General features: G+C 41.0%; 2 protein-coding genes and 1 long non-coding RNA gene across 6 annotated transcripts in view; 1 reads left to right on the forward strand and 2 right to left on the reverse strand.

The window, feature by feature from the left end:
- Positions 1-9,126, reverse strand: part of LOC139795958 (uncharacterized) — a 39,223-nt gene extending 30,097 nt beyond the window's left edge. Inside the window, exons 1-2 of one of the 2 annotated variants that reach the window (XR_011725773.1) lie at positions 8,615-9,126; positions 5,623-5,676 (exon numbers count right to left, since the gene is read on the reverse strand). This is a non-coding gene — a long non-coding RNA (uncharacterized lncRNA). The remainder of the gene's footprint in view (positions 1-5,622; positions 5,677-8,614) is intronic. The other variant, XR_011725774.1, reaches the window with a different exon arrangement.
- Positions 9,127-10,108: 982 nt separating this feature from the next.
- Positions 10,109-12,962, forward strand: SLC25A4 (solute carrier family 25 member 4). The gene is made up of 4 exons (XM_071743299.1): positions 10,109-10,321; positions 10,613-11,099; positions 11,634-11,774; positions 12,127-12,962. The coding sequence occupies exons 1-4, from the start codon at positions 10,211-10,213 to the stop codon at positions 12,282-12,284; spliced, it is 897 nt and encodes a 298-aa protein (XP_071599400.1). The 5' UTR covers positions 10,109-10,210; the 3' UTR covers positions 12,285-12,962.
- A 3,209-nt stretch (positions 12,963-16,171) lies between these two features.
- The window catches only part of CFAP97 (cilia and flagella associated protein 97), a 33,023-nt gene continuing 28,479 nt past the window's right edge, over positions 16,172-20,715 (reverse strand). For 2 of the 3 annotated variants that reach the window (XM_071743288.1, XM_071743289.1), the window contains exons 5-7: positions 18,748-18,898; positions 17,949-18,055; positions 16,172-16,824 (exon numbers count right to left, since the gene is read on the reverse strand). In XM_071743288.1, the coding sequence (XP_071599389.1) occupies positions 16,795-16,824; positions 17,949-18,055; positions 18,748-18,898 (288 nt within the window). In that variant the 3' untranslated portion in view covers positions 16,172-16,794. Of the gene's footprint in view, positions 18,056-18,747; positions 18,899-20,715 lie in introns of all 3 variants that reach the window. The other variant, XM_071743290.1, reaches the window with a different exon arrangement.

Genomic DNA, 20,715 nt, shown 5'->3' on the forward strand with positions numbered 1-20,715 from the left:
AATACAACAATGTAACAAAATGGAACCTCCAAGGCAAGGAGGTCTTTAAATACATCCAAAGGAAAAGTGAGATAGAAAGAAGTGAAGAATTACAGCTACTGGTGACAACCAAGGCAGCTGTTATTTCCTTGTGGAAAGGAGACTAAGGAGGTGGATCACAGCCTGCTCTTCCCAGTCAGGAATAAGCAATGCAAATAAGGAATCTATTCCCAGAGCTGAACACAGAGGAAAAATGTCTGTGAACAACAGTTTCTATGTTCCTTGACAGAACATTCCCCACAATCTTGGAGAGACTTGGGTTATATCTGTGGGAGCAGGAAGTGGGATTTCCTCCAACCATCACCTGTTACTTCCCAGCTCAGAGTCACTCTCCTCTATCCAAGGCAACACCCCCTAGTGAAATGGATGAAATGGCCAGAGAATCCTGGAAGCTTAGTGCAAGACATCCACAGGCACCATGTCCAGAAAAAACCAGAAGCTGGCTGTATCTGTTGGGCTTCCATCTGAAAGGATTAGGGGGTCCTTCTGTAAAGGTATTTGTTGCTGTGAAAACACTGATGGCAGTAAACGCTCCATATCTGAAATAAATCTAACCTAAAGGAAAGTGCTGAAGAGGAAGAAAAATCTGTGCTAAAGCAATCTAAGTTGAAGACTAATAACAATAATGAAGCTGATGCCTCCATGCATTCAGACTGACTGCAATCAAAGCATTGTCAGGAGCTTGGAAACTCATTCCTGAACAGTGCTGAGACCTCCCTGTTAGAGACTACAGGAAATGTTCCCAGGGAGACAGCTGTTGAAGCTCCAGAGGCATCTCCGCCTTGCTTACTTGGTAAGAAGGGTGAACTGCTCTCTGTAAGCATTCAGAATGAAGTGCAAATAAACTAAGCAATCATTCACCATTTCCCTTAAAGATAGAGAATTTTGGTGATCTGTACAATCATTTGAAGATACAGATATTGCACTACCCTGGACAAAGGACAAGAATCTCTAACATGATGCAGCAGGGCATGCAAGAGGAATCATTCTAAGAATAAAGAAAATCTTGTCAGATTTTTAGCGTTCAGAACATCAGAATTTGGGCTCACTTAGGATGGAGAGGTGGCAGAGAATTGCAGCTGTGGCTTGAAAATGAAAAATCAACTAGAAAATCCATTATTGCCTCACCCCTGAATATTAGAGGAGGGCTGTACTGCGTTAGGGCTAGGAAGTGTCCCTTGATGGCACTTCTCTAGTTCTGATGGAAATACTAGATTACTTCTGTTTTGCTTCCACACTGGCTCACAGATTAGGAAAAAAACCCTCCTAGACACCTCTATGTATCCTGTACATAAACAAGAGTTATTCTGGATGGCTGTAGCTTTCTACATAACTTTATCTCAAGTGCTTGTCAGTAAGAAAATTCACAATTCTATATAGTAATAAAAATTATAAAGTTCTAAAAATATGACTTACAGATAGGAATTATTTCTCCTCTGTATTATCCCCTGCACACTGAAACACAAACAAGCATGCCAGGAAGTGTGATTTTTTTGGTCACTGATGCTCTGTACAGCCATGAGGACACTACCAGTGCTAAAAAGCAATAGAACTATAACCTGTATTCTGTCACTACGAACTGAACTGATACAGGGCACACACTGCGACTGTCTGAAGCACGATTTGAAATTAGACAATGAAGTTATTCCTGGATTCACATACTGCTGTTTTCCTAGTTAAGTTTTGCTCACGTTTTGCTGTTATTTTACCGCTGACTTTTACGTTTCTCCCGAATCCCAACAGCAGAGGGCAGCCCTGGAGGCTGATTCAGCCTGGCACCAGAGTCTGGAAAAAGACTCCGAGCGGATTTTTCTGCTGTTTATCAGAAAGGTTATTCCAGGATACTTTTCCTGCACCTTCCCTGTCTACTTTGTAAGTATCTCTGGCTTCCCGAGTCACCCCAGCTATGGAAGGCCATGGATCCTGCCTCTGCTCCAAGCTGACCTATTCAGAGGAAAATTAATCCCGCTTTAGAAGGCCAATGCTAAAATAAACTCGTGCTTGCTGGAGAGCGGAGAGGTGGCAGGGAAAAGGAGCCTATGTAAATGCCTGTTTCTCGTCTCCTGCTATAACCAACCTCCTCCCACCCCATTACTACGGCTCAAAGCTGAGAGCAACCTCCCTGCTGAGCTGTGCCCAGTAGGAGAAAGTGCACGGCTCTCTCGGGTGGTTTTCCCAACAGCCCTGTCAAAGGGATCTCTTCCTCTCTGAAAGGGAGGGTGGTTTAGAAGTGGAGGGAAAAGGGAGAAAGGAGTACTCTGCTTCAGATATGTGGGGGTTTTATCTTGTTTTGCAGAGGTGAGAGGCAGAGCGGGAGACAAAAGTGTACAGTAATAAGCTGCTGGGTACCAGGGAGACTGTTGCTGCACAACTCACTCTTCCTGCCAGTAGATTATTACAAGGGAACAGAAAAGCCTGCAGCTTCAAAAATGCCTGGCAAAATCAAAGCATGGCATTGAGGGAAATGCAGTAAAGCCACAGAGACCATTTTCAACTACACAAAGACCCACCTATCGTATTTGAACTACCTCTAACCTGAGAAAAAGAGGTGTCAGCCTCCAGCACTGTAGCACCTGGAAGGAAGGACAAATAATATCCAAGCAGCAGACTAATACAGCTTGTGGATGACCCCTCTGTGACTGTGATCCTGGATGTAACTTAGAAGGTCCAGGTAATTTATCCCAGATTGACTTCAAGACTGTTTAGTGCCTGGATGATTGTTCCCACTATCCCCATTTCCTCCACTATATATACTTGGAGCATGCCTTCTCTTTTTTCCATTATAGCTGCATGGAAGATAAAGAATAGCCCTGTTTCTCCCATTACTGGATCCTATTATAAATAAGGAAAAATTAAATGTAGTGGAATTTTTTTAAACAGTGTTGACCTGTAAGACATTGGTACAGCATATGTTTATTCATACCTGCCTGAACTACAATGGTACATTGTATATACAATAATTTCAAGCAATATAGAAAAAATTAAGAATGTATATTAATTCTTCCTTTCTCATAAGAAAGTATTAAAGATTTACAAGAAAGTATTAAGAGGTCTCTTTGCCCATGGAATCAGAAACTGGCAGTAATTTTCCAGGAGTGAATGAAATACAGACTGGATTTTTGTAAAGCTGACATAGCATACTGCATAAGCAAATTATTTCTTGACTTCTGCTTCCACCCCTATCATTTATTCCCTCTCATATCTTGTATATCAGCTCAGCTGGACAACTTCAAATTCAAGGGAATTTTTTTAACAGGAATTCAAAATGGATCTTTCCCAGAGAATGTTTTGAAGTAGTAAAGTACCCCACAAAGGGGCACAACAGATTTGACACCACTTGCTATTTTAAATCAGTCTCAGATGTTTTCTCCAAAGTTTCCACTTGCCTAGTTTAAACATGAAGCTTTGAGTTGTACTCCCAGGCCTTTGGCAGATGCTATATCCTATACTGAAGAGGTTAGACTTCACAACTAGAGTAGCACTTTCTAACATTCAGACCCATGGAGACAATGAGAAGCTATTTCTGCCTTTGCTTTGCTACTTCTCTCAGCTGTCCACCAACTGGCTACACAGTCATCATATCTGTCCACAGGTCTGAAGATGATCAAGCCATAAAAGAAGAAGCTGGGTCACAAACTACTGCATATATTTCTTCAACTTGACAATGGTTTTCTTGCAGGTTCAGCTTGTAACAGCACAAGAGTGGAAACATCTGTTCTTACCTGCATTTTTCTCCATGGTAACAGACATTAAGGGCATGAAAATCACTTACTGACAGTCATCTATACAGGACTAATGTTCTAAAACAACAGACATTCTAGCTTATTACACAAAATTTGTTGTGAACTTAGCAAACGTTAGAGAAACAGACCAGATCACTGCAAACAAAAAGGCTCAGCAATACCAGCCACAGACAGAATGAAGACCACATCTACTAAATATTAGACTAATTCAGCTAAATATGAGACCAACTATGAGGCTAAATATCACAGACTAACAAGTCGGAATTGATCGATCAGAAAATATGCCCAATGAACAAGCAAAGCAGACAGAGTGTGTTCCAGTTATTAAAACTTTTTAAGATCCTTAGCTTGACATTATTTTAGATAGAGGCCAGAGTGGAGAGAAAGAAACAAATCATTATCATACTGCTTTCAAGGAAAACAATATTGAGAATAATCAAATAAAGGTGCCCATGAAGACACGTGCACCTTTGCCTTTTTTAGTGATGTGTTCCACACATCACTGGGTGTTCTTTTTTTTTTCATCCCCAAGCAATTTCTTCCCAGTCTTCACCAATTTAGCCCTCTGGTTTGTCTAGTTTCTGATCCACTGGCTTTTTTTTCCATCTTTTTTTCCTCTCTGGATTTTGTTCACAAGGCAGAAGGGTCTCTTCTCCCAAGTAGCTGCCATGGACTTAAGCTCTGCCAGGGGAGGTTTAGGTTAGATATTAGGAAGAAATTCTTTACAGAGAGGGTGATCAGACATTGGAATGGGCTGCCCAGGGTGGTGGCATCCCTGAAGGTTTTTAAAAAGAGACTGGTGTGGCACTCAGTGCCATGGCCTGGTAACCACAGTGGTAGTGGATTAAGGGTTGGCCTTGATGATCTCAGAGGTCCTTTCCAACCCAGATGATGATTCTGTGAATAAACTCTGACATCTACAAACTGTCTCAACAACTTTACTCTCCCTTTGGAGGTATGGTTACTGGTCTCCTGGTTCCTAGATTTAATGATTTGGGCAACTTCTAGGAAAAAAAAATGCTAAAGAAATACTGTTCTTGGCAAACTCCTGATTAGCTAGTTAGTTTGGGTAGTTTTAGATGAAAATGGTTATTGAGGAAAATTCACTGGCATAACAAAGGATCCCAGATAGGAAAAAAGTAATCTTTTACTAACGTAGAGATGTGTAGAGATGGCCTTATTTTGTAATTTTCTTGCCAAGTAATGAAAGATGAATACTTCAGTTTATTACAAAAACATGTCTGGCATCATAACCAATGTTATTTGAATTATAATAACAATGTTTTTGTGAACTATTTAACCAGCACACAGGATGAGAAAAAAATTTATGATTCAGCCACTGAGGAACAGAATTTTTTCATTTCTCACTTACTTGAAAATAAGGCTGAAATTCTACTAGAGTTGTTGTAGTAATATCTGTTTCAAGTATGTGTAGCAGTGACATCTACACTTAATGCCTGCAATTTTTTTCTGTAATATAATATGATTACTTCGGTTTGCTATTGCAGTGCAGGCTATTTGAGTACAAAGCTGTGATTCAGATGAAGATATATTGCTGTCAGAAAACTTTTCAGTTTTTCTTAGAATATATGAAAATAAGCAGGAAAATTATGAGCTAGTTCACAGATGAAAGAGTAATCTTAAGTACAATCACAGAAGGAGAAACTAAAAAATATCTGAAGACAGGAACAGGTAACAACTTGAGCAGGAGATAATAATACTGACATTGTTATTAAAAAAATTATTATACTATAATCAGATAAATTGTCAGAATAGCTAATGGAAACCAAATAAATCACCATAATCTCCCTGGTTCCCATGCCATCCCCTTTCCACTGACCTTTTTCTTCTCCATCACTACCTCAAAGAAGCCACTAGGGAAGTCAATGAAGCACTAAAAATGGGTGAAAAAAAATAACATTCAGTTAGTTGCTTTCACCAGGTGATCCTTAAAACGTCAGAAGTAGTTTAGTCAACAAATATACTTCCATCAGTAGTTCAGTCAAAAGGGATGTTAAAAATAAAGCATGCCTGGCCACACACCTGCATGAAGAAGAAACTAAGCAACAGAGACTGGAGAGACCTTGTCTAACCTGTTTAACCCTGCTTGTGGGGTTACTTCTCCGTATCGCTCACCCATCTCTTATCTCTTGCTGCAGCTTCTTTCTGTAATCTTTTATTTTTCTCTCCCTACCTAGCCTGGTTTTTTTCTCCTCCCTTTTATTCCTTCACTGCTTTTTTTTTTTTCGTGAACAACCTTCCTGTGCCACAAAGCTGACCTCTACCTCTTACTCTGCCTCCTTTTTGCCCTAAGTGACATTTACCACACCTTCACTTCTTCATCCCCATTCTCTCCAGACTTTATCACTGCTCACTCCTTTTTGGACTCCTGTTCTGTCCTGCCCATTCCACTCCCCTTTCTTCTCTAGATTTGTTGCTGCTGGAAGATACACTTCAGATATTTCCTACAGGCCTATTACATCTCGATTACTGTACATCCAGGATCCCATTGCCTGACTCTCCCTTTGCAGATTCAGTCTCTTACAGAGACTTCTTCCCCATCCCACCTCTTACCTCACACTGGGGCTGCTTCCTCCATCCCCTTTTTCTCTGTACATTTGTCCCTCTTACTTCTGCCACAGACACAAATATAGGTATTAGTCCTCTTGTGGTAATTCATATCCAACTCTTCTGCACCTTCTGGTGCACCAATGGTATCTTCTCTAATCTCTAGCTAAAAACTTGAGCAGTCCTTAAAGTATCTCCTCAGTATAGATGAAAACAAGAGGTTTTAGTCTTGCCTTTGTTCTCCATCCTTCCTGCTGCTTGCCTTCTTCATCACTACGGACCACTCTCTAAGCCCATTACTGGGTATCCCTCTCTGACTTGGATCTCTTCCTCAAGTGTCACATATCAGTTGCAAATCCTGCTGATCTATTCCTACATATTAAGGCTAAAAAGTATGTCTTTCTAGCCATTCACACTGATGGTGCTTTGATTCAAGCTCACATCACTTTAGCTAGGACATTTCTTCTTTTTCTGGTCTGAAAAATGCTGCTTTACAATCCTATTACACCACATCAAGCATAAGAAGACCTTGTTTATTCTTTCAGCCCTGCATGGCCTGGTGTGCAAATGTTGTCTCAAGCCCAGAGCCAGATCAATCAGATCACTAAATTAGTTATCATTATTTATTGCTTACATTTTCAAACTGTCCTTTTTTTGCCTTCTTCCATGATTCTCCTCTTACTTAGGAAGAAATTACTATAAACATAAACTAGTCTTATACAAGGAGAATTTATTACAACCCTCCAAATCTTTTTTTTTTTTTTTTTTTTTTTTTTTAAAAAAAAGCAAAATAAAACACAAGCATATTTCTTCTCAGCATCTTGCCAATACACTGCCTACCCATCACTATCCACGCTGTGGTCAGGATGGGGATGGACTGACGGATTCCTTGTGCTCCCCCTTGTGTCTGCCATCACTCAGACTTCTGATTTCTTGTGTCTGGCCTAGCCTCCACACAAGGGTTTCCTGTGTTTTCTAAATGAAAATAAACAAGGGTATGCAACACTTTGTAGAAGTTGATCTCCTGTAGTGTCTCAAGCTGGCTATTCACACATCAAAGCACAATGCAGTCAGTCCCTAATCTCTTTTGAAAATTTAGATCTAGGTTGTTATTTTTAGCTCAGGATTTTTAGGAACAAATTCCAGTGTCTTTATACTATGTCAGCAGTACAGAGCACCCATAAACTCAGCCTAGAAAGCCAGCTAATCCCTCCCAAGCTGCAAAGATCTAAGGAAGATGAGGCTTAACAGCTGGCTTTCAATAATTCAGAAAGGAAAGCTTACATTTTCAAAACTGTTTTAACCATTTCCCCCCTAAAGTAACTATTCTGAATATAGAACACCAAACACTGTCTGAGGCTACATAAAGCCAAAGTTCCTTTCACTTTTTCTTTTCCAAATTATCCTCAAATTTGGTGGTACTGATAGAGTTAGCAATGAGTTCCTTACAGGATAAGTTTGAACTTCCACATTGTCATACATAGAAAGGTCCAAAACAGACATTTGGAGCAAAAAAATCAAACAAATTAAGAATAACATTCAGAGTGGCAGACACATGTCCTGGTCCAGACCCACTTTTGTTAAAATTGTTCAGAAGCTGAGTAACTCCTGGAAATACACATCTGGGCTCAGGGAAGGAAGAGCAGAAGAAAAAGTGTCTAGTTGCTTTCTCTGCATTGCTGTTTCTAAATACTGGCAGTCACAGCTAAATAATATTAGTACTACAGAAAAATCTACTAAAGAAAAGAGCCTCTGTGGAGTGGAATAAAGATGCACAACACGTTCGAAAGCTAACTGGAATTCTTATGATAAAGACTTTAATAAAATGCCATTTTAAAAATTCAAAAATTTAAATGAACTAATCTGAAGATGGTGGAGAACTAGCAGGCAAAAAACCCTTTCAAGGTAGACCCCCACACACAGTCTCACTCCAGGCTCTTCCTCTCCCCTCTCCCTGTAGCATCCCACTGTCACTCTCCCATCTCTCACTCACCACACAGCAGTCAGCAGGGCACTGACTGACACCTGAGTGCATACACACCAAGAAGATCTTATCAGTATGGACAGACAGGCAGCAACTCTGAGTAACACCATCACAGCTTTTAGATATTAAAGGGATATTTACTTTCCTGCAAAAAGTGGAGACACCAGGCCTGGAGAGTGAAGCCCGAGGAAGCAAAATGAAAGGTCAAGGGTACATCCGTTAAACAATAAATCCCCACAATTCACAGCCTAATTCTAGGGATTCCCTATGAATCTTATACCTGCTTGCAGTCCTTGCTTGAAGAAAAGAGCTCTTTTAGGCCACATTCTTCCCCTTTTTTAGAAGTTGGGGGAAGGCTCTATCTGCTCAGAATGGCCAAGGTACAAAGGTTACTCCTGGAAATGAAAGCTGTCATCCACTTCCCAGAGCTGAGGTTCATGAGAAGAGACCTCTACCTCAGCAGACCTCAGAGTCACAGAGGGCAAAGCAAACAGGAGATCAGATTTACAGTCTCATTGACTCGTGCTGGCAAAGTCAGTAAGATTTGCTGTCCTGAGGAAAATGTCTCTTTGTGGAACAGCCAGTCTTTTAGCACCTACATTAAGATCAATCCTATTCCCATTATTGACACCATATTATAAAATGAAAGTAGACCCCACTACACTATGCATTCTTCAATATAACATTGTCCTGAGGGCACATCTTAATGTATTTTTAAGGCAAACTCCTAGGTATGCATCTACAACTTGGTGCACTGGCTTTCACAGCAAAGTCACCAAATAGATCTTGCTTTTTTATGATGAGAAACAGATGGATGGATGAGAAACAGAAACAGATGGGAAACAGGGGAAACCTGTAATCTTTATTTGAACTCGAATGTTTCCCTAAGAACCAGACAGCTAGGGAAGGCAGGGGTTCCCTACAGCCTTTACTCTTCTTTCACATCCGGTGCAAGTCAAGCAACTTCAGAGTGCCTGGGCAGGTGTTTCCTGGAGTCCCTTCCCCTCCCCCCCGTTCTGAGGGGACTCACTGAGACTGTGAGAGTGACCTTGCAGGGTTGGAATGAGGGTACAGTGCAGGACAGCACACTGCCTCCTCTTCAGGAAAGCCAGGCCCTGGAGCATGCTGGGGTATTTAAAGACCTCAACCCCCGCAACTTCACACAGTCTATCAAACATGAAGTCACTTTCTTCGTCCTTGGCTCTGAAAGGTCTATCCCCATTCTGGTTACTGACACTCATGAACAGGGCACCACCTTCCCGGCTGATGATACATCCCTGGTGACCTTTGTTGATAACACACACACACATCAGGGTGCCTGCCCAGCATCCACATCCCCCTCGTGCTTCGCACTGCAAATCCCCGCACAAAGTCCAAGGCTTAAAGCACTCTTACTTCTTCAAGTTGGCTTCAGTCAGCAAGTTGAGCCACCACCTCTCCCAGGCTCTCTGGGCAAGCTTTCAGACCACAGCCTACACGAAACAGTTAACGTTGCCCGGGGCACCCCTGCCAGCTTTCTCAGTGCCCTCCTGTGCTATTAATACAACAGGCACATGCTCTGACATAGCGTTCCCCGGCAGGGAGCAGATAACTTTAATTTGCCCTTTAAACGTCCCGAGCCCGGCGGCCTTCGCGCTGCCTCCGCCAGGGAACATGGCGGCGCTGCCCGCGCCCCCCGCCGGGGCGGGCTCGGGGGGTCCCAGCCAATGCCCGTGCCCCGGGGGGCACCTCCTCCTATCGCGAGAGGCCGCGGGGTATAAGATGGGCGGCGCGGGGCCGGGGGCCATTTGGCCGGCGGTGAGCGGGGGCGGCCGGGTGGGGAGGTGCGCGGCTCGTTGGCTCTCTCCGGGCAGGGGGTGTCGGACCGGCTGCCAGCATGGGTGACCAAGCCCTCAGCTTCGTCAAGGACTTTTTGGCCGGTGGGATCGCCGCCGCCATCTCCAAGACGGCTGTCGCCCCCATCGAGAGAGTGAAGTTGCTGCTGCAGGTAAGGAGGCGCCGGGGGGGGGCGGCCCCGCTGGCAGCGGCGGGAGCCCGGCGGGGCCGCGCTACAGGTGGGTGCGGGAGCGGCGGGCGCCGGCCGGCGTGGCTATGGGAAGGAACTCGGCCGGCTCCGGGTAGGCGGGAGCTGCCCAGGCTCTTCAGCAGCGCTTCGAGGGAGCGGGAGCCGGGCCAGGCGGCGGGGAAGGCCCCGTCCCTACCCTTCAGCGGGCCGCCGCGCGGGGTCACCCCTGCAGTGCCCCCCTCTCGACACTCTCATCCCTTCTCCTCCGCACAGGTCCAACATGCCAGCAAACAGATCACGGCAGATAAGCAGTACAAGGGCATCATGGACTGCATAGTCCGCATCCCCAAGGAGCAAGGCATGCTCTCCTTCTGGAGAGGCAACCTGGCCAACGTCATCCGGTACTTCCCCACCCAGGCCCTCAACTTCGCCTTCAAGGACAAGTACAAGCAGATCTTCCTTGGGGGAGTGGACAGGCACAAGCAGTTCTGGCGCTACTTCGCAGGGAACCTGGCGTCCGGAGGCGCGGCGGGAGCCACCTCCCTCTGCTTCGTCTACCCCCTGGATTTCGCCAGGACCCGGCTGGCGGCTGATGTGGGCAAAGGAGCCACTGAAAGGGAGTTCAGTGGGCTGGGCGACTGCATCGTCAAGATCTTTAAGTCTGATGGCTTGAAGGGCCTGTACCAAGGATTCAGTGTCTCTGTCCAGGGCATCATTATCTACAGAGCAGCCTATTTTGGGGTTTATGACACGGCCAAGGGTAAGAAGTGCATGGAGAAGTGACTGCAAGGGAAGATCCACCCAGTAAAGGCACTTGGCAGTACACAAGGACAAGCAGGACTTGGCTCAGCATCAGCTCAGGGTGCTAGTGCTAGGATATGCACAGGTGTTTCTGAAGTGCATTCCTGCCTCGCTCAACTTGCTGCTCTGAGCAGAAGTCTTGAATGTGCAGTGTTTTTGGACACTTTCCAGTTTCTTTCTGTCTTAAGGCTCGTACAGATTGGCTTGTATGGTAGCTCGTTACTCATTATAGCTAATGACACAAGCCTGGGAGGGCTCTATAGGAGAGACCTTTTGGTCAGGAAGCATGAAGAGGGCTTAGATCGCAAAATCCAACAGGCCCCTAAACTTGTTTCACGCATAATATCTGCTAATAGCTAAATAGGGAGAACTGCAGCCTTGATTGACTTGGCTTAATTAACTTCAGACATCAGTGGGTGATTGTTCTTCTACAGCCACTTTTCCCATAAACCCCTCCTCTGTACTGACTCTGTTTATTTGTTCTTGATGACAGGTATGTTGCCTGATCCAAAGAATGTGCATATCGTAGTGAGCTGGATGATTGCCCAGAGTGTCACTGCAGTAGCAGGGCTGGTTTCTTACCCTTTTGATACTGTGCGACGTAGGATGATGATGCAGTCTGGCAGAAAGGGAGGTAAGAATAAGTGCTCCTGTGGTGTTCTGGCAGCAGGAAATATTATCTCCATTGACTTATGATGGGCGATGCTGGGTATATTTATCTTGCAGAATGCTAGTGATCTTACTGGGGTCCTTTCAAAAAAAAAAAAATATGGGAAACACATTGCTGGTTATTTCTGTCATACTTACTTAGACTTACAGTTGATTTGTTTTGATTTCCATGTGGAGAATTGAAATTGCTTTTCATTAATTGATTTCTTCATTTTAAATTCTCGGCTATGCTTTGCTTACTCTTTAATATGTATGAAGGTTGAAATAGACTTGCTGTAAAACTGCAAGCCTTCTGACCCTTTTGTTTGTTTCCACAGCTGATATTATGTACACGGGCACAATTGATTGCTGGAAGAAGATAGCTAAAGATGAAGGAGGCAAAGCGTTCTTCAAAGGTGCCTGGTCGAATGTGTTGAGAGGCATGGGCGGAGCTTTTGTATTAGTACTTTATGATGAAATCAAGAAGTATGTCTAAAACAACATCATAGTGTAGTTCAATTGTTCTCCATCAACTTTTTTTTTTTTTTTTAAATATGCTATTGTGATGTAATGGACAACAACAAAATATTTCCTAGGGAAACAAAAGAGAATTTCAGTAAACACCTGGTTGGGATGATGATACATTAATTTTAAAAACTGTCCACTCTATCACAGTTTTGTATGAAAATTCCTCCAATGTTTGTATTGGAACCTATGTATATACTATACTTCAAATTTGAGGTAATTTTGTCTAGAGACAAGACATAGGTGGTCCATACATAGCTTAAAATCTAATTATGTGAACTCTTACAGTGAAGTTATTCAGAGATCCCTATTGTACTGATGTCTCTAGCTACCCAAGTGTGGTGGCATAACATGAATTAAAATAATGTTTTCTTCTAAAGTTGTTTTTATTACATTAAGTGATATTAAGTGAAATGATTGTCTGAAAATACAAAAGAACCAGGCTGAGCTTTTAACTGCAGGCTCTTCACCAACACATTATAAAATCATGTGGTTGAAACCACAATCTGGTTTCTTCAAACATCCTTTGCAGAATGTGGACATACCAAGTTTTTTAAATCCCTGTAATTAAAAAAAAAAAAGAAAAAAGTTGTCTGCTCTGATGTTCAATTGAACTAAAACTGAAATAAATAAATTAATATATTAATGAGCTTTCTTGTTGTTTTCAGTACACTGCATACATTACAGGTACATATCCTTTAAGGTAATGTGCTAATTGGCACACTATTAGTGATTGTATGGTACTGCCTAAGCCTCTTGGAAGTTTTTCAACAGACTTTGAGTTAGGTGGAGTGGTTATTGGTAATTCTGCAATAGGAAAACCAAATGGAGTCAGCTTGATGGTACTGCAGCAAGTTGTCTTACAGATAAACTACAACATAGTCTTAGGTGCTTTGATAATTCATTTATATTATCCTTAGCTTTTAAATAAGTGTCTTCATTTGATAGTGAAGGCATTATTACTTATTTTACTTTAGATAAAGTCTAAATTTTACTTGATAAAGTAGTTTAGAACGGAATACTTATGAGTTATTAAAATAATTATATTACAAATTACATAATTATTTACAACTTGAGCATTACTGGTGAGATCAGAATACAGTAGTTTTTAAACTTTAGGTGCTGCATGGTTCTGAACTCATGGTTCTATCATCAGGCAAAGCAAGGAAAAAGTGTTGTGGGTGTTCCAGAGGTTGAGTTAAGACTACATACAAATATTAACGTATCCACCTAGAAAAAGGAGTAAGACTAAGAAAGTAATACTCAAATAAGCTTTATTTCAGCTGCATCTTTTTCATATGTAGAAGTAAGGTGTCTTGTGAGTTTCTGGTACGAATTCTGGAATTCCTGTTGTTTTTAGTGCTCTAGGGTGGAAAAAAGTGGATATGTATTGGAAATGCACTAGCTGTACTTGAAGGTAAAAGGGTGACTAGTTACTTAGACAGCTTGCAGTTTCCACACTGAATATAAGCTGCAGAGTAGTGGGTGCCTGGGCTAGCAGCACTGAGTGAACAGTGTTGCTCTACTGAGGGAGTCGTCACTGCCTGAGGTAGGACATTGTTGCAGGTGCTGTCACTGCTGCCTTTCCCCGATACCTGTTCTCACAGCATTGCTTGTGTGAAAGCTGGAACAATTCAACATGCAAGCCTCTCCATGGAATAATATCCCTCTTGCTCTGTGAAATTAGATTGGAGTATAAGTGGAGTAAGTCTCCCACAAATAATGTTTGTGGACACTGTCTTGGTTAAAATTTCATGTGACTACCACTGCACTAGCCCCTCATTCGCACGGACTGAGAGCACACAGTAGATGGAAAATGATGTTTTGAGAACACTTACAGGGAAGCCACTCTAGATGCTTGTGTGCACATGCACACTCTGTGGCCCACTCCAGGCAGTGCTCATCATACTTTGGGTCAGAGTTCAAAATTGACAATGAAACAAATATCCACCTGAAAGAGCTCTGCACAATGACTGTGGTACTCAGCATTACTCTTTCTAAAAGTGTAACCTAAAATCCAGCCATCAGCTGTGCAAAGCTGAAAAATAGAAGATTTTGAAGATTATCTCCAGTTGTGATTTGAACTGCAGTTAAATGAACTGATACCCCTGCCCCAATGCTTTTGCATCTTTGCAATAGTCACAGACAAACTATGCAAGCAAAAGCCTACATCAGAAGCATTACCTTTTATCTCCCACTTGCACACTAGGAAACCCAACCTAACTAGCCTGGTAATACATCTTTCTAATAAAGAATGACAAAGCCCACCTACCATGCAGCTGCCCAGCTCTGAAAGGACACTGCCTGGAAAGGGAACTGAGATCTGCTGATCTTTTGGATGAGGTGAAGTTAAGAACTTCAGGTGGGTATGCAAGATCTACCTGTCTCTAAATAGAGTGTAGCCTACTGCAGAGAGGGGGAGAATCTGACAGCAGACTGAATCTGTCCTACCTTTCTGAAGGGGATAACCTTCACTCTGCTCTATGCTTGTCATGGAAACAGCAGCCATTATTTCTTTAAAAGTCAGAGGGAAGAGTTTAAGACATAGTGAGAAATATGGCAAGGTTTTGTCCTTCTGCTAAGTAGTTAAAAACAACACTACATCTGCAAGGATGCCACAGATGGGATAATCTCAGCAGAAGTCACAGTAGCCAGTATCTGAGGTCAGGGTATGAAACATTGTTCCCCAGATGGTACATCTCAGACACCTGTGTTCACTTCCTGAAGTCCCTCTTTAAACCAAGAGCTTTCATCTGCCAGATGACTCAACCTGCCCAGGCTGGGAAGGCAGGGTCTACTGACATGGAGAACATAATGGGATAAAGATGTTATTGGTGATCTGTTAGAAAAGAGACACACAGGCTTTTTACAGGGGCTTATCCTGAAACTCATTAGATGACAGTCAGGAAAATACAGTCCAGTAAAATGTCTACATACATCACATAAGACATAAAAATCCATCCAGCCATTTGATTAAGACAATCAGACAAACCCTCTTGAGTGACAGGATGATAGAAGAGATGCCTCAGGATCTTCAGTGAAGACTTCAAGCACTCTGACAGAAGACAGGCAGAAGACAGGCTGTGGCACAGGGGAAAGCCTATACATTCCATATGAGGAATGGCCTTGTGTGATTCCTCCAAATTAGCTGGAGTCTCTCAGGTTCATTGGGATTAATACTGAGTCGTAAAGAACTCAACAGTCTGTTTGGGAAAATGCCCTTCATGTGTCACCTATCCAGACAGACAGGTATCATCACTCCCAGTTCCTTTCATTTAGTCAGTGATTAAAGCTAAGACCTTCAGCATTGCAGAAAATAATACACAGCAGAACCCTGTCCTGGAAGAAACGGAGCTTAGGAATGATGCAGGAATACTTCCAGAGCACAAATGTGATGGAGGCATCACAATTCGTTTCTCCTCGCAGTGAGATGAATACTCCAGTGCTGGCATCCAAATTGGCAATCTTGTCACTTCATCTGGGAGACTGGTTCCTACCTGAAACCCTGAGTTAAAACAGTGTAGCAGTTCACTTTAAGGTGGAAGCAAAGCAGCTTGCACTTTTTTTTCAGAGAGATCTTTTTTTGTGGGGAAGAAAAAAGTGGAAGAGAACATAAAGTGGCAGCTTACAAAAATGGACAGAAAATAAGTCTATTAGAAACAGGATTTTTTGCTATAAAAATAATGAGATTATTTAAGACCTGCCAATATAGCTTATTTTTAAAAATGCACACCAAAGTCACTAACAGGTAAAGTGCATCAATGAACAAACTGATTCTTTGCACACTTCTCCATGGTCTCCTTTGCAGTTCAATGCCAATGATAAAATTCCAAAAGAATCCACTGCAATGACAAGCAATTCATGTTAAATATTTTATTTCTTATGATTTAGAAAAATGACATACAAAATTGACAGTCTTTTATACCAAAATTAAATAAGATTAAGCAATTAAAAGCAATTTGTTTTGTGAATTTCTTTACAGAAAAAAAAACCATATATGAACACTAAAAAGCATTTAAACTGTGACCTTGATACATTCAAGGACAAAAATCTTTAAATAGTAAATAAGTTTAATTAGGACAATAGCACAAATAAATACAGTTGCACTATGCAAAATATTCCTTACAATCCCTATCAATGAATAATAATTGCAATTAAAAAACTGCCACAATGCTGCTTTAGAGTTCAAATATTGTCAAACAGCTAAATTTGATCTGCAGGTTACCAGGTGCAGAAGCTGTGCCAAAACACCACACAGGACCAATTAAGTTTGTTACAATGCAGAACACCTGAAAGACTAAGCCCTCATGCAAGCACGAGCAAAGAATAATAAACTTTCAATTCCACAGGGCCAAGACCCAGCAGTACTGAACACAGCTTTTTTTTATTTTATGCATAATACGAAGTGATGTCCTGTAATTCTTCTGGGAAGAAGCTGGAGAAGTGAGCAGGCTTCCAGCAACATCCATTCGATAGTGACATCACAATTTCTGCTCTTCATTAAGACTGTCCTAAAAAATAAGGTCACTGAAAGTTTGCCTTCATTTATAGAAGTAAAGCATACCACGTAGTATTTGTGATTACCAATTCAATTAAATTTTAATTCCCTTGTAAATGGATGTTGACACTGAAACTTTTCTGACACTACTACAAATATTTGGTATGAACATGACATTAAAAAAACAAGAAGCATAACAAGATTTTCTTTTTTCTACTGTTTGCTTTTGTTGTTTTTTGGTTTTTTTTCCAAATTCAGATCATTCTCAGATGTTCAAGTTTCCTGAAGCTCACCCACCACGGAGCACAAGGTTCTACAAAAGCAGGGCCATGAAATACTTCCCTTGCTTGAGAACCAACATTCTTCACCTTGAGAAATAACTAAAACTCCCTATTTAGAGTCAACCTGAAACTGCTGTTCTCTTCAGTCTTTACCCTTGTTCAAACAGTACCAGAAGCATCATTCCTATGCAAAGATCCCAATACAAGTTCCAAAACTATTTTAAATCTGGAAGAGACACAGCCTTGAGTGAAAAACAAATGCTTCAACACTTGGAGCACAGGTGGAGTGGCAGATCATCTGCAGCCTCAGTATTTTATCTAACCATGCAGGAATACACAATCTGCTTCACCCCCTTGTGTGCAGAAAGAGATCCTTTAAGCCAAAATATCATTGCACACAAAGCTCAGAAGGCTTATCCAAACCAGGATGAAAATCAAGGACAATCTAGGGATTAAGCATATACTTATGAGTTTAATGCAAGATTTTAAAATATTAAATATTTTCTTTCTATCTTACACCTACAGTGCAGCAAATCTGTCCTTCCATGTTACGGATGCAAATTCCACTTATCAGTGGAGAATAAAAATAAGAATTAGCAACTTCTATTTAACTTGCCCATTTAAATACCCCCTTCTCCTTTCATAAGTCCTTCCTGTCATGCAAAACACTGACTGAAATGAAACTGTTCACTTAAAACATTTTATAAACAATTATACCATATGCAATGCATTTTAATCACTGAACAATGCAGAAAACACTTTGCACACTGAATTTGCAAAAGCACTGAAACCACAAGTCTGAGGATCATCTCAGTATGCGAGGCAAAGAATGTACTTATAGCCAAGCAGCACGGACATTAGTGGGCTTAGGTCTCTGTAGTGCCCCACAGGCTGTATCAGACATGGGTTTTTCGTTCCTCTGGCTCATTGTACCTGGTACAGTGGTGGCTCTTGAAGTGCGTCCTGTTAACACACACAGACAGAGTGAAAATGCATGTTCAGTACATAAGAAAACCTTATGCTATATTAGTACTGCAACACTCATTATCAGAGTTTCCAGGAAAAAAACAAACAATAAAAAAATCTCAGTAAATTAAATATAACCCCAAAATGCTCTGAGTTGATTGCCAATGGTCAGGCCACAGAATTCAGGCCTATGCTATAGTGCTGTGGTTCTTTAACCTGACATATGGCTTTACAGGGACACATGATCTACATTTCCAAACCCTACACACGATTTTTAAGAGAGAAAACATTACTATCAGTAGATTCACATTCTCTGAATAAGAATTTGATCCTTATTTGGGGTTTTTCATTGTTGGTTGTTATTGTCACTTCTTTCAACAACAGGTACTGGCAGAATGAGGAATATTTCTTTACAAAATGGATTTTTTTCAACCTTCTTGGAAAAGACTATTAAAATAATTTATTAGAAATTTAGGATGATAAGTAAATAATTCACATGGTCAGAATATTTTTGTATGATTAAAAAAAAAAAATCCCTTAAATGATTTCTGCGTGTTAAATGATCAGTCTAAGGGAGACAGAAAAAGGACCTTTTTTCCTATTCTTAGCAGTAAGTGCTTCATAATTCTGAATCATAAAAAGATAAAATACATTCAAATAAATGCAATCCTCAGCTTCAAAATACTTACTGGAAGGACTAAGCTGGCTGAGAGCAGATTTTCCTCTTCTTACAGCAGGTGAAGAACTCAGATAGCTCATCTGGCGCTGATAGTCCAACAATTGCTCAGAACGCCTCAAACCAGCTGTCGGTTTCACTGCTTCCAGTCTTTTCAGGAAAGCCTTAGTATTGAAGAGAAATATCATTAAGAAAGAGGAATAACAAACAAGAAAATACAAAACAGATATTCACAAATTGATTTTAATTCAAATTGCAATAACCCAAAGTTTTAGCATTGCACAACATGAACTGGTAATTAACAGAAGCTATCCTGCTCATATCCAATTATGTTCCTCACTTTTAAATTTCCAAAAGCATGAGAAGTTGTCTTAGGTTTTTTGGGTTTTGTTTGGTTTTTGTTTGCTTGCTTTTTTGTTTGCTTGCTTTTTTGTTTGTTTTGTTTTTTTAAAGCTTCACTTTGCAAACATAGTTAGACCACTTTATACTGCAGGATCATCAGAGAGAATTACTAAATCAGTTCTGTGAAAGTTATGTCAAAAGGAAAGCACAAACATCCACTGGACACTATTTTTACAAATCCATAATCTAATTTTAAGATATTCTAATTGAAATTACTACAGGCATAATTCCCTCCTGTTGAAATTAACCCTGACAATCATGCAGCAGGCATTAAATTAGAACTGCTACTTACACAGTACTTGTAAGATACAGATAGCTTCCCATTCTGCCTAACTACTTCTACTTAAAACATGATGTATTAAGACACCTCATAATCTCAAAAATAACCTGATGGCAGAACAAGTTTTGAAGTACTCAGGTATATACAATTTCCAGCCAAAAATTTCAAAATTTTAATACATTTCACCTCCATCACTTGCCTTGCACAGATCTATTATACATTCCCTCCACTAATTTAAATTCATTTGATGGCCTACAAACATTTGGCAATGACAGAGGCATTACTGGGCAGGGTTATGACATGCATCCCATCAACGACAGACAATGCAAACTGTGATTACACCAGTCTCTGAAGTACTAAAAATACCTTTGGTAATAAGGATGAAATGTGGACTTGCATACTTATATGGCAGAAGTCAAGAATTTGTCTGTATAGCAATTCAATTCACTCTGTATAAGGTGATCATCCTCTCGTACTCCAGGTATCCGTCTTTTTTTTAATTTTTTTTTAAGAAGAATAAAAGAAATACAGAAAGTGACTTAGGAAACAGCATAGTATTCATAGGATCATCAGTTGTCATTGTCTAGTTGTAACAAGAATTATAAACTCTTGGTAGTTTCTGCATGGGCACTGGAAGCCTGCAGAGTGCACAAGCAGGAAAGGACAAGAGATTTTGGCTCAGACTTGACATGTCACAAGTGCTTGCAGCAAGTGCCAGTCAGTTCATCGTCAAGTGGAAATACCTAAGTAAGCAAAAGTCAAAGGAAGGACTTCAGCTAGAAATAGCTCTCCACTAACACCAGTAGCAGAACATGAAATGGCAGACTTGCCTCTCAATGTTATGTCCAACATTTCACTCACAACTTCATCCACATCTCTACATACATCCCACATGCAACTACATACATTTAGACTTGCAGTTATCACTTTTTTACCTTTGGAATTAAAAGTGGAAACTCTCAATGCATTCAATTGAATCACAAAGGGACTGAGTAAACTGTGCAATACTTTTCCAGGAGAGTTGAGCATGTTACAATTCTACACTCCAACAATAAAAGCCTCATAGAATTTGCATACCTTAACACAGAAGGAATTTCAAACTTAATTCTGAACATACAACATTTATATATGCACACTTTATTCTAATTTAAATACAGTTCTGGTTTTCCTTTTATGCTTATATTTTGACAAGGATCAAGCCCTACTACTAAATATAAAACAAACAAACAAACAACCTCTCTCAGCAGCAAAACATAATTTTGAACAGGTTAACACTGGACTTGATACAGTGCGAAGTAT

Source organism: Heliangelus exortis, chromosome 4, assembly GCF_036169615.1.
Source record: "Heliangelus exortis chromosome 4, bHelExo1.hap1, whole genome shotgun sequence".
NCBI lineage: Eukaryota > Metazoa > Chordata > Aves > Apodiformes > Trochilidae > Heliangelus > Heliangelus exortis.